Here is a 14,591-nt window from a genome sequence, read left to right as displayed (position 1 = left end):
TACCAGCCACAGCCAAGTTTTACCAGCATTTGCCTGGTTGGCAGGTGCCAGTGTCAAGCCCTGGTTTCTATGTAGGCACTGCCTCCTTACAAGTAGCTACCACTCGGCACCCTGTCCCGTAGCTTCTATGTAGAAATCCAGTTTCTAGTTGCCACAAGTCGGACGTCCTACAGCACCATCATTTACATAACCTTTGAACCAGATCAGCACTAATGACCAATGACTGTACAGTTATTAAACTCCCACGGGCTTCTGGGATAGGGAAGTAACTACACAGGGCTGATAGTATTCAGGCTCCATGCCTGATTTCAGGCTTGACAGAGTTTGCAAAAATAAAAACATTGATAATAATTAGCCATTAAGTTAATCTTATATCAGAAAGTGTTACAGGTTCAGGGTTTTCTTCTACTATCAGGCTTGAATAATGGTCATACACAGGCTATTAAATGTTTGAATAATGTGTCAAAATAGGCCTACGTTATGTCACTATGCAGTATCTTGTCGGCGTCGTTAGAGCAAGGAAAAAAGTTCAGGCTCAGGATTTTTTTTTCACTATCACCCCTGAACTACATGATTGTAATGCTTAACTTAGAGGGGAATATTGCAGATTTTAACATGTAGCTTTTCGCTGATATTCACAACATTTTTTAATAATTGAGACTTTCTAATAATTCAGACCTTTTTAAATGTGATTCTCCCTTTATATTGGTGCCAGATTACCCCAGCGTGCCTGATTTCATGTGTAGGTAGTCAGATCTTACCGTACAGTAACGCCCAAGCTGTGAAATGTCCAGCCAGCTGGTTTCCAGTATTAGGCCAATGAGTCAGTCAGTCAGTGTGTCCCCAAGTAAACAGTAGTAAGTGGAGAAGGCTTTTTATTATTGGGTGAAAGGTTAAAATGCCTGCTGGCTCCATAGAACTCCAGTGGCAGCCACTCATGCAGTGCTGAGCACCATCTTAAGTTTCGTTTTGACTCCAGTGAGTCACATTACATACGTCATGACCTCAAAGTATTTTGGACTGGACCCAAAAAGTACTGTTTTTTTGTTTATTTTACCAGAGTCTGTTTTCACAATGGCAATGATCTACCAATGACTGGAACAGCCAGATCACATCCTCTCCAAGAAATTCTTAAACTAGAATGTAATCTGCAACTTATTAACCCCTTGACTGTAAGGCGACCCGGGGGCGACCCGAACGACTTTGAACTTGAACTTGATCTTCATTCCGCAATTGTTTAAAATCCAGGTGGTGTAATAAACCCAGGAACATTATATATCATTGGAAAGCTTAGAATCTCAGGAACACACCTATCACTGCTATACAGGGATATGAACATATTTCATGTGCATTATTATCAATTTATTACACAATGTCACCTTTCAAATTTGACCCCCCCAAGCACCCCCCGCCTGATGTCTCCCTACCTTCCTAGGATGAGTGGACATCCAAACATGAACATATCCTTATCATCATGGTCTCAAAATGTCTGTTACAATCCAAGGTTTATGAAAGTGTATTCTTTTTTTACTCTACTTCAACCACAAGTTGTACAACTCCACTCAAACTAAACCACTTTATTGTGGGAAAAACAATCACGTTTTTTTTTCTCAAGAATTGTGCTGTTTTTGCCTACACTTCCATATATTTCATATGATCAATGGTATTCCACATGATCCCCAGACCCTGCTGATTACATGGGCACCACTGGAGTGGCTCTGTGACATTCCTACCCTGAAAGACAAGCCTTAGAAGAGAAGTAGGCAGGTCCTGTTTTACGCAGCTTTGTGTTGGCTCATTTGCTTTGAATGACTGCAGCTCCCTCAAAGCAAGAGCTAGAAACTCCATTCAAAGACTGAATGATAGTCTAGAGTCCACGTTTTCAAATGAGTCATATAGCTCTTCTGTGTTACACCCAGAGACAGAGGAATCTCAAATCTGCTCAAGAATGCCCCTTTCTTCCCATGTTTTTACTGTACATAGTGTACAGTACCGTACAGTACTGTACAGTAACATCTCTGTAATACTACCCAAAAGGATGACTGTAGAACACCTCAAGGGGTAAGCTTTCATTTGAGACCATCATGAGGCTTCTAGCTCAAACTGTTCTTGAACAGTGAGACCTTATTTGTGGGGTGCATTTTGACTAATCAAAAGGTCTACAATAAAACATATGGCAAAACGCATGTGCATATCCACACATAATTGTCTTGAGAAAGGTCATATATAGATGTAAAAAGATCAACTTTGACAAACAGCTTCTGTAGACCTGTGAGTAAGTATCAAATTTGTTTCCAAGGCAAAATGTATCAGCTAAACTGTTGAAATGTAGTAATTTCCAAGAGTTTCTAAAACCGCCTGTCAGAAAAAAAGATGTTCAAACCCCTGTAAGTCCTTGGCAGTACATCACAACATCTTCCTGTCACTTCCTGTGGATTCTACAGAGCCTCTTCTTTCAAATGATACCAGCCACTTCATGATAGGTCAAAGTATGCAGGCACAGGAACCATTTAAGTAGACATTGTGCAAAACCTCAAAAACACTCAAAAATAGCCCCTAAGGTTAAGGGGCTTATTAAGACATGTTTCCCACAAGGTGCGCCTTGTATGTGAAAACCCTCATCCACCAGGTCTTAATTGTAAAAAAAAAAAAAAAAAAAAAAGCTAAAGCCCGAAGCAGAGTTGGGCTGTGAGATAAGCAAGAGATGCACAGAGGCAGACTGAATGGCTACAGAGACTTTGAACTAATTGAGTTGATTTCTGAGAAGAAACGAGAATAACAATCCTGTTGTCTGTGTGTGTGTGCGTGCATGCATGCGTGTTTAGGTTCTGTGTTTTGTGTCTCTGTTCTTCAAGCAGTTAGATGTTGAATGAATAAATATATGGGACAGAAACAGTGTGTGCGTGCGTGCGTGCGTGCGTGCGTGCGTGCGTTCTGTCTCAGTTCAAGCAGTTAGAAGCTGAATGAATGAATTTTTGGACAGAACCAAAGAGCTAACCACCGTTTTTTTTTTTTTCTTCCTTTGTGTCTTTCTCGTTCTTCCTCTCAGTTCTTCGAGCAGTTTGACGATGACGAGATCGGTGCTCTGGACAACGCTGAGCTGGAGGGCTTTATCAACCCAGACAGCGAGAGACTGAAGGAGGTGCTAAAGGACTACTTCAAGCAGAAGGAACAGGAGTAAGTGTGTGTGTGTGTCACATGGGGTGTAGTAAAGACTGTGTCTGGGTGTGTGTGTGTTGGGTTTGTTTGGATTGGTGTAGTGTAGGATTTGGCGAAAAAATATGAAGTTGATGACCTATGAAATATGAAGTTTCCATGGACCTGTTGTTGGTCCCATTGTTATTTTTGCTCCTGTTGTCAGAAACTGGACAACATGGGCCAACTGCACTATAACAAAAAAAATGGAAGACAATGTATTGAAATGGTGAAAGACTCCGAATATCCGAATGGATAAGTGTACTATTAGATTTGGGGCAGCCGTGGCCCAATGTTTAGGGAGGTCTTAGGAAGGTCTTTCAAACTGATGTTTGTAGGTTCAATTCCCACCTTACCTCTCCCTACACCTCCATCCATGGCTGTAGTGCCGTTGAGCAAGGCACTGAAGCCCACATTGCTCCAGGGACTATAACCAATGCCCTGAAAAATATTAAACGTAAGTCACTTTGGATAAAAAGTGTAATGTAATGTAACATGAAGGTCTTTTTGTTTGTCCCTGTGATGTTTTTGTTCTCCAGTTGTCAGAAGCTGGACAACCTGGGTCCTAAAGAGCTGTCTGCGGTGAACGAGGAAGACGAGGACGAGGAGGAGGAAGAGGGGGAGATGGAGACCATCGTGGTAGAGGCGCCGCAGGAGAAGTGGGACTGCGAAACCATCATCAGTGAGTCTGCTCTGGCATCCACATTGCTTTTGTCTCGGCCTTCTGTTGGGGTTATAATTATTATACATGGATTCTAAATTTTAGTTTTTTCCTGACTGCGAGAAACAACGCACAACGCGCAACTCAACCTCTGATTGTTGGAAACCGCTGTCAGTCAAAAAATTAGCTCATGTGGTTGGCTGCCAGTGTCTGTGGGAGGAGTTGGAGGTATAATGGTTAGGGCCTGTAGACTGTGGTTAGGGAGTTGGAAGTGTAGATCACCGGGTTGCAGGTTCAATCCCCCACCCTTGCCAATCCCTTCCTCCCATCCTCCATGGCTGATGTGCCCCACCTATCCCCTCACTGCTCCAGGGACTGTAACCAATACCCTGTAATGCCTCTGTAAGTCGCTTTGGATGAAAGTGTCAGCTAAGTTTAATGTAATCTCATTAATATCGAGGCATAGTGGGAGCTGTGGTGTAATGGTTAGGGAGTTGGACTGTAGATCACAGGGTTGCAGGTTCAATGCCCACCCTTACCAATCCCTTCCTCTCTTTCTCCATGGCTGACATGCCCTTGAGCAAGGCACCGAACACCACACTGCTCCAGGAACTGTAGCCAATAAACCAGGGGTCAGGAACCTATGGCTCTAGAGCCACATGTGGCTCTTTTGGGAACTGTATGTGGCTCTTACTTATCTAGGGTTGCCTTGAAATATAGAATCGTCCCGTATTTCTAAATAAAATTACGGGTTCCATATTGAGTTGAAACAGGACAAGGGAGGTTAAAAAGTGTTAAAATGCAGGAAATTACATCTAAGAAATACAATTTTTTTCCAGACCTCGCCATAATGAAGTTGACAGTTGGCAATCCTATACTTACCTGTTATCAATAAAAGCAATAAGTTAACAGTAGGCCTACTCTTTAAATTGTTGGACTTAATTGAAATACATGATTTTGATTGTATTCAGTGTTTTTAAAATGGCATGGCTCTCCTGAAAATGTATTTTTAAAAAATTGGCGTTTATGGCTCTCTCCACCAAAAAGGTTCCTGACCCCTGCAATAAACTGTATTACCTTATAGACCCGTTCAGAGTCGACGTCCTCATGAATGCATGCGCATCGTTGACTCAAGCACACTAAAGATATTGTACGAGAGACTCCACTTTTCTGGGTGGTACTGCACTCTAGGAGGAGTGCAGACTCCATTCAGAAAGAAAGGTCTGCTGTGCTCAGAGCCGTATCTCGACAGCGGCCACTAACGATTTTAACTGTATTAAGCCCCAAAATAGTGGCATACTCCTTAAGAGAACTGCAGGCATGGGTAAAATAGGAAGTGGTGATTCTGTATGTAATACTGGGTGACAGTGCAGACACTTAAAGTGGTGGTTCGCTATTTTAGACATTAATCCCTGTTTGTGTGACTTCTGGGGTGAAGTAGAGATGTTCTCATCACAATTTTGGCATTTGGTACTGAACGGAGCATTTGGGTATCAGAGATTGCAGCCCCCCCACCTTTACATTGACTCCAAGGAGCACTCAAGCAATCGATCATAAAATGGCATTAAACTTTCGTTTGCAGAGACATGAAACTCACCGAGTGGTCAGAGGTGGGCAGCGAAAATACCCATTTACAAACTCTAAAGGGGTCTATAAGCTGCTTTGGATAAAATCATCAGCTAAGGGTGTTGTAATTTAAAAAGTGAAAGGCATAGCCATATCATCATTCCGTATCACTATAGCTATATCGTGTGCTTTCTACCTTCCTTAATCAGTTCCACATACAACTCTCAAGAGTCTGTTACTGTGTGCGTGTGTGCGTGCGTGTACCTGCGTGCGTGTGTGCGTGCCGGTCTGCTTGTGTGCCTGCGTGGCTTTCAGATCAAATTTCCTCAACTGTTTTTGCTCATCTGGAGTTGCACTCCTTTTTTCAACTCCCAAGAAACACAATATTTCCATCAGTTGTCACCTGTCACTTTTTTTTGCTTCCTTATGGTTGTGAAACAGTACATGTCCGCATACTAAAGAGATTTTGCTGCCAGTCAAAGTTCGCACTCTGCGTTGTCTTGTCACCTGCGAGATTCTCCCCTTCTTGCCTCACCTGTGCTGTGTTGTGCTGTTTCCTTCTCCCAGGCACGTACTCCAACCTGTACAACCGCCCCAAGATCATCGAGGAACCGCCTAAGGTAAAGCAGTTGCCACAGTCCTTTACACTGAACATATTACCCTCCCAATGTAAACCAGTCCACATACACACTACATTCCTCTGCACCAGGGCTCGAAATTAACTTTTTTCCTTTGTGTCCCGCAATGGTCCCGGATTCCACTTTGTATTGTCCCGAATGTAACCAGAAGTGTCCCCATTTTTTTCGCGCCTAAATAAGTGGTAAATTATGTCCACGTTCAATTTCATGTGTGATTATGTTTTTTTTTTTTTTTTGCAGTGCAACTGTGAATTCAGGTCTTTAAGAAAAAATTAGGGTGTGTTAAATCATGAACATCTGTGCCTTATATAGAAAAATGCCTTGAGTAACCGTGCACATTTCGTTTTTCAAGAATATATGAGCATGGTGATATGAGGAAATCTGCATTCAATGACATTATATTTGTCAAACTGATTGCTTTATGCACCAATATAGCCTACCCATCATGTAGGCTATTGTAGACTCTATTGCAGCCAGCCTGTTACTCTGTTGTAGCCTATTTAGCCTACAGAAAAAAAACAGCTTTCATTTAGTCTACTACATATCAATAACAATTCAGTGTCTGTTTAGCTTTAGTTAACCTAGTCTAACCTAGTCTGACTTTGGCCACTGGTTGTGATGGGCATGCCGGTGGAAGATAGCCAGGCCGTGCCCTCCTAGTGATGCAACAGCTTCAGCCAGTCTCGAAGAGATGTGAAAGTCGATGATAATCAGGCTAGGTGGAAGAAGCGGTAGGTTTTGGGGCCGCATTAGGAGTATGACAACGCATTGCAAGACGTTTCCTTTCCGCTTTAAATTCACTTGACATTGACATCAAGACAATTTGATAAGTTAACCTAAAAATAAATGCACAAGAGAAAAAACTACGACCGCACACTTAGGCCTACCTCACTTTCGAGAAAGAGAGGGGGATAGGCTAGCATGGAGAGGGAGGGGAGGGGGAGAAAGAGAGGGATTGGAGAGAAATGCGCTGGCAATGCTGTAAAATTGAAGCGCGTTCTTCGTGCTTGTAATCAATGAAGTCAAGGTGGACTTTTTCCCTTTTCAATTAGACCTTGGCTAATAGGCATTTCTGCTTTTACCAGCACAGAAACAATAACACGGATAGCCTACTTCAACATTAATTAAATAACTGCGTTTGTATGACAATGTTCAGAATATAGCGCCTTCATTTCCAGCCACATTTGAATGAAACTACTTGACGTTCTTGGCTAACAACTACCTCTGTTAGCTTGCTTGCCGTTTCCCTTTGTTAATGGAAAGTAATTTACAGGCAGTTTCTGATATGTATGAATGAGGGTTAATCTACTTTAGAGCCAGCTCGCGTTTCTGGTGTTTTGGGCAGATAGCACGCGACAGGTGGCCACAGACAACTGCGCATTGTTTGGGGCTGTTGCTTTGCTTACCTGAAATATTAGCAAAACCGAACTCCATTCCTCTCACAGCTTAACCATGTCTACTGCATTATATCCTTGTTGGCTTGAAAAATCAACAATCCAGAGCCCGTTTTCTCTGAGAGCATTTCTAGTTCAGGGTGAAATGGCATAACCAACGGGACAACCTCTCAGCAGCAGTCCGAAGAAACACGCGCTTGCAGTCGCAGCTGCGAAATCTTAATCAACATTCTAGAACACAATGCGGACGTTTATAGGAAAGTTTTCTGTTGCTATTTTCGCTGATGGTTGGTGTTGAGTTAGGCTAATGTCCCAGTGTGATGGCTTTGCAAATATAATAGCCTACTTTTTGAATCTTTTCATTTATATTTTTGGACGGTCCCGGCATTGTCCCAGAAATGATAACTTTGTGTCCCCACAACATTTTTTATGGTCCCCGGGACGTCGGGACACCGTTAATTTCGAGCCCTGCTCTGCACAGGAATGAGGAAGGTCTGGTGACCGAAAACGTTTTGCACTTCTGGGTAGCACTTTTAGTACTTTATGTGTAAAGCGATACAAAAAGTATTGACCCTGCCGTGGCCTAGCGGTGGGGCACTGGGTTGCTGTGCCGGCGACCTGGGTTCGATTCTTGCCCGGGTCATTTGCAGATCCTTCCCCATCTCTCTCTCCCCTCACTCGTTTCCTGTCTCTCCTCCACTGTTAAGGATGGAGGTATAAAAAGCCCTAAAAATATATATTTAAAGAAATAAAGAAGTGAATGAAAGGAATGCATCGGCTATCGGTGTGCGAGTTCCACTCCTTGCTGATGTGGTTAATCGTTTGGGAACCTATGCAGCCCTTAGAACCAGAGTTACCGACGCGACACCCCTTCGGCTTGTCACTGTACAGGAATGCAAATTCTTAAAAATGATTGATAATATAATATAAAATGATCCATAATATGTGCATCTTTCTATCTATTTTGTGTATTTCTTGCATCAGAGAAAGTCCATCCATGTGTCCTGCAAGGCCATTATCCCCCTGGACTCGTGGATATACAGTGCCCTCCATAATTATTGGCACCCCTGGTTGAGATGTGTTAAAAGCCTTAAAATAAATTCAGTGTTTATTGCAGAAGAATACTGTCACACTGAAAATTTTAGGAAAATGTAGCCTTCAACTCAAATGAATTGTAGGAAAATAAAAAAAAATCCCTGACTAAAAAATAATTATTTTTCATTAAATCACCTGTTCCACAATTATTGGCACCCTTAACAATTCCCAGGAAATAAATATAATTGAAGCATTTCTGTCATTTCTACAGTAGTTTACAAAGTTTACCAGAGTATGTAGGAACATTTAATTAGTAATTCATCACTTCCTGTTTCCCTGGGGTATAAATATGACGTGACACCGAGGCCATTTCTCTTATCCACTCTTAAACATGGGAAAGACAAAGGAACACAGCATACAAGTGAGGCAGATGTGCGTCGACCTTCACAGGTCAGGCAGAGGCTACAAGAAGATTGCCACTCAACTGCAGCTGCCCATATCTACTGTGAGAGGAATAATTAAGAAGTTCAAAACAACTGGAACAGTGGTAAACAAGCCTGGACGAGGACCCAAGTTTATTTTGCCACCACGCACAGTGAGGAGGATGGTAAGAGAAATCAAAATATCTCCAAAGCTCACTGTTACAGAATTACAACAAATGGTAGCATCCTGGGGTCACAAAGTCTCCAAATCAACCATCAGGCGCTGTCTACACGCCAACAAGCTGTTTGGGAGGCATGCACGGAGAAAACCTTTCCTCACCCACAATCATAAACGCAAACGTCTGGAGTTCGCCCAGCGGTATTGGGGCTTCAACTGGGACCGTGTGCTTTGGTCAGATGAGACCAAGATTGAGCTTTTTGGCAACAAACACTCTAAGTGGGTCTGGCGTGCAACGAAAGATGCGCATGCTGAAAAGCACCTCATACCCACTGTGAAGTATGGGGGTGGGTCAGTGATGCTGTGGGGCTGTTTCGCTTCCAAAGGCCCTGGGAAGCTTGTTAGGGTGCATGGCATCATGAATGCTTTGAAATACCAGGACATTTTAAATCAAAATCTGTTGCCCTCTGCCAAAAAGCTGAAGATGGGTCGTCACTGGGTCTTTCAGCAAGACAATGACCCTAAACATATGGCCAAATCTACACAGAAATGGTTAACCAGACACAAAATCAAGCTCCTCCCATGGCCATCTCAGTCCCCAGACCTAAACCCCATTGAGAACCTGTGGGGTGAGCTGAAGAGGAGAGTACAGAGGAGAGGACCCAGGTCTCTGGATGATTTAGAGAGATTCTGCAAAGAGGAATGGCTGAAGATCCCTCTTTCTGTCTTTTCCCATCTTGTGAAACATTATAGGAGAAGATTAGGTGCTGTTTTGTTGGCAAAAGGGGGTTGTACAAAATATTAACAACAGGGGTGCTAATAATTGTGACACACATTATTTGATGTCAAATAATTATTTCTTTATGTGGGATTTTTTCCCCACTGAATAAATGCACTTGTATTGAAGGTTGGATTTTTCTCTTTTTTTCCATTAAGGTCCCATATTATTTAGAGAAAAATAATAATAATTGGAAGCTAAAAAACACATCTCAACCAGGGGTGCCAATAATAATGGAGGGCACTGTATGTGTTCATGTCCCTGTGTTGATGTGTATTCCTCCCTCTATGTCTGTGTGTCTGTCTGCAGCAGTCGAAGGGGGCGGCAGTCCGCGTGTCCGGCAAGACGGGGATCCCCCTGGATGTGCTGCCTCGCCGGGGCCCCACCGCCAAGCAGGTGGAACGCATGGAGCGCATCAACGACTCGGACCTGCCCCGCGCCGCGACTCAGCCGCGAGTGCGCCAGGAGGACAAGGAGGAGCGCAAGGCACGCAAGCAGGCCATCAAAGAGGAGAGAAAGGTGAGGTGGAGAGCAGCGAGCGAGCGAGGGAGGGAGGGATGGATGGATGGATACATGGATGGATGGATGGATGGATGGAGGGATGGCTGATGGATGAGATTAAATTGAAAAGAGAAATGCTGTGAAAGACAGCAGGCAAGCAGGCCATGAAGGAGGAGAGGAAGGTGATGTAGAGAGCAGGGATGGATGGATGGAGGGATGGGTGGATGGATGGAGGGATGGATGGATGGATGGATGGATGAATGAATAGATGAGAATAAACTAGACTGGAGGGAACACATAGGGCCAGGAGGACAAGGAGGAGTGCAAGGCACGCAAGCAGGCCATCAAGGAGGAGAGGAAGGTGAGGTGGAGAGAAGGGATGGATGGAGGTTTGGATGGATGGATGTATGGAGGTGTGGATGGATGAGAACAAGGGTGAGATATATAGATTAATACCCCAGTGAGCAGACGGAACGTCTTCTGATTGGCTGGGCAGGTGTCCTTTATTCCCCGGTAGCAGGACACCTATGATGTCATGCGGGCGTACGGGCGTCCAAGTTGCTTCTTTTCTAACTTTCTGGCGAAGTGCCGTTACTAGTTCTATCGCATCTGGTTGTCTAGTCAAGACTGCGTCGTTAGTTCTATCGCATCTGGTTGTCTAGTCAAGACCCCGTTACTAATTCTATCGCATCTGGTTGTCAAGTCAAAAACCCAGTCGTCAATTCTATCGTATTTGGTTGTCAAGTCACCGTAACATTCTGCGCGCGTCCTTACATGCCTCCGATAGAGGCGCGTCTCACTAGATTAGGAAGTGGTGCCCATAGCAACGTACCAAGCACAGTGGTGAATCTACTTTCTCACGAAGCCTTAGATCAACATATTAATAAATTAATCCTTAAATGCTGGTAACCGGGTGATAAGCGGAATAGCGGCCTTCGAGGTGTCCCGATATCAAGGGAAAAAGGACTTGGTGAAGCTGCGCCGTCGGGCTGTTTAGAACGCTCCGCCTCGTCCATTATTTCCCATGATATCGGGACACCTCGTAGGCCGCTATTCCATACTGGGTGGATGGATGGATGGATGGATGGATGGATGGATGGATGGATGTAATGTAATGACACGAGACGAAACTGAAAAGAGGAATGGTGTGAAAGAGTAGAGGAAGGAGTAGGAGAAGAGGAAGGTGTTTGGATGGATGGATGGATGAGAACGTGTGAGTGAAAGAGGGTGAGAATGAAATACAAATTGTGCGCGAGAGAGACAGAGGCTGAGACCAGACGTCAGAGCATGTAATCTCAGGGCAGTAGGGATGCACCGATACCACTTTTTTGAAAACCGATACAAGTACGAGTACATTAACGTGTGTACTTGCCGATACCGAGTACCGATACCGATACCTTTTACCACCAAAATACAATGAAAATAAATGCATGGCCTTGTTTTTTTCCACCTGTGATATTTGTATTGTCCATTTCCATGTAGATTTAAAAGTTAGTAAATGTATGAGGTGGCACTTTTTTCCATGCTGCTTTCAAGTCCACAGAACGTGACAAGATTTTGCATTGTTTTGTGTAATATCGTTCCTGGTATCGGCAAGTGCCAGTATCGGTGTCGGTGCATCCCTACAGGCCAGAGGTCAAATCTGGCGGATGATTGGGGGGAAATAACGCAGTTGGCTCAGAGCTGTTAGAGTTTTGCAAGAGGAAGGAAGTGGGCTCTCTCTCTCTCTCTCTCTCTCTCTCTCTCTCTCTCTCTCTCTCTCTCTCTCTCTCTCTCTCTATGTGTCTCTCTCTCTCTCTCTCTCTCTCTCTCTCTCTCTCTCTCTCTCTCTCTCTCTCTCTTTCTCTCTCTGTCTCTCTCTCTCTCGCTCTCTCTCGCTCTCTCTCTCTCTCTCTCTCTCTCTCTCTCCTTCCGAGCTGGTAACTCTTCACACCCTTCATATGGTCTGGTCAGTAGAAGTGTGTGTGTGTGTGTGTCAGTAACGTGCGCTGGGATTTATGGCTGGTGAGGCAACTTTTTCAATATCAGATTTTCAAATAAATGATTGCCAAATAGGCCTACCGACAAGTTCCATATGTCATAGCAGCTTTCTTAACATAAGGTAGGCCTACATATTTTGACATAAGCTTACTGCATTTCCGCAGAGAAAATGCTATTAGATCTCTCTCACACACACACACACACACACACACACACACACACACACACACACACACACACACACACACACACACACACACACACACACACACACACACACACACACACACACACACACACACACAGGATTCAAACAGTGGTCTCACATATACCACACAGCACCAATGTGGACAGCAGAGCAGAGGAGAGGAGAGTAGTGGAGAGGAGAGGAGAGAAGAGGAGAGGAGAGAAGGGGGGGGAGAGGAGAGGAGGAGAGAAGAGGAGAGAGGAGATGAGAGAGGAGGAGAGGGGAGGAGAAGAGAGAGGAGAAGAGATGAGAGGAGAAAGGAGGAGGAGTGGAGAGGAGGAGGAGAGGAGCTCAAGGAGAGGAGAGGAGAGGGAGAGGAGAAGAGAGAAGAGGAGAGGAGATGGGAAAAGAGAGGAGAGGGGGAGAGGAAAGGAGAGAAGAGGGGAGAGGAGAGGAGAGGAAAGGAGAGGAGAGGAGAGGAGAGGAGAGGAGAGGAGAAAAGGAGGGGAGAAGAGGAGGGTAGGTGAGGGGAGAGTAGTGGAGAGTGTAAGCTCCTTCACAGCCCACTGCTCTCACACACACACACACACACAGGATTCAAACAGTGATCTCACATAAACCACACAGCAGCAGCAATGTAGACTGAGCATCACGGCGGATGCTCAAGACACACAGGATTCAAAACATGGTGTCATATAGACCACTGAGCACCACGGCGAACAAACCGGTGTGATAGCTTTCGTGATACGAACTGGATTCTCGTGCAAATGTAGGCCTACATCTACTTGTACGAGGCTACGGCAAGCGATGTGGAACAAAGGTGTGGCAGGAAGCGAATGTCAAAGTAAACAGATATTACACACGCTTCGATATGGTCACCAAATATTTTGGGACTGTCATTTCTGTTATGCCTACACCTTGGAATTAAATCAGAGTCTTGTAGTTACACGGGTATATTTGATTTACCTCAACGGTACCCTGTACTCAACTTTACAAACAGTTACCGGCACCTGAGAATCCGGTGCCCGTAACAAAAGCTACCACACTGGACAAGAATCACGGCGGATTCTCTCCCTCCCCACGGGTCTCACAAACACAGGCTTCACACACATAGGAAATTGGTCCTACCTGAACTCGTGCATCAGGTCCATGCGCCGCTCTTTTCCTTCACTTTGGCGTTGTGCATGCTAACGTTACTTTAGCTGGTGCTGTTCATCCAAAGCCCCAAACGTCGCCCCAAACGTCCAAAGCAATTTGGCATTGAATATGAGTAGCCGCGAGGATTTGTGTTTCGTGAGGCTCCTTAGTCCTTAGTAAATTGTTAAGTCGTAAAATCCCATGCGAATGGTCTTCCACACATTCTCGCCGGTTGCAAACAAGACACAGGGGAAACAACAATATTTTCTGCAGTGTTGTACCACTCACTTTGAAATGATCGGGTAGTTATTCTGACCGGTCACCTGAGTAGAAAACCCTTCAGCTCTGTCGGTCCTCCATTCTTTATCACATATTTTCCCCTTGGAAATCCAACTTTGACAATGCTCTTAGTTTCGTTATGAAATCCACTTGTAGCAGTCAACGTGAACAAGCTAGCCAACAACACCGACTGACTGTACTGTGAACTTCAGATTCGCTATGACGTAACTGTCCAGCAAGACTCAACACCAGAAGGAGTCTGCGGCCAGGCTACTGCTCGCCTCACCATTGTATATTTCAGTGGGCGTTATGCCAAAGCGTCCAGAGTAAAGAAATGATAATCACACGTAGAAAATATTTAAAAAATATCAGGAAATGAGGGCACACCATACATACTTCTATTAAGTGTATAAAAACGTTTAATACAATATTACCAGGTTGCGTTCACAGAACGAGCAACATGGCGCATGCGCGCAACTTTGTTAACGAGGGATTGCGCAATCCGGGGTGAGGCCAGTTCAGAGTTGCCCCAAATTCAGCGTATTCGGAGCAATTTGACATGAAATGGGCAAATATTACGATTTTGGCCACGGAAATGATTGAAAATGAGTGAAACTGTTTAAATACTGCTCAAATGGTA

General features: G+C 44.4%; 1 protein-coding gene across 1 annotated transcript in view; it reads left to right on the top strand.

The window, feature by feature from the left end:
• ltv1 (LTV1 ribosome biogenesis factor) overlaps window positions 1-14,591 on the top strand; it is a 33,853-nt gene that overhangs the window by 6,723 nt on the left and 12,539 nt on the right. The window contains exons 7-10 of the mRNA XM_063198331.1: window positions 3,050-3,177; window positions 3,735-3,877; window positions 5,990-6,042; window positions 10,177-10,386. Of these exons, the coding sequence (XP_063054401.1) occupies window positions 3,050-3,177; window positions 3,735-3,877; window positions 5,990-6,042; window positions 10,177-10,386 (534 nt within the window). The remainder of the gene's footprint in view (window positions 1-3,049; window positions 3,178-3,734; window positions 3,878-5,989; window positions 6,043-10,176; window positions 10,387-14,591) is intronic.

The sequence above is a fragment of the Engraulis encrasicolus genome, chromosome 1 (genome assembly GCF_034702125.1).
Source record: "Engraulis encrasicolus isolate BLACKSEA-1 chromosome 1, IST_EnEncr_1.0, whole genome shotgun sequence".
Lineage (NCBI taxonomy): Eukaryota > Metazoa > Chordata > Actinopteri > Clupeiformes > Engraulidae > Engraulis > Engraulis encrasicolus.
Note: the sequence above shows the minus strand (reverse complement) of the source record. Positions and strands in the feature narration are given on the sequence as shown.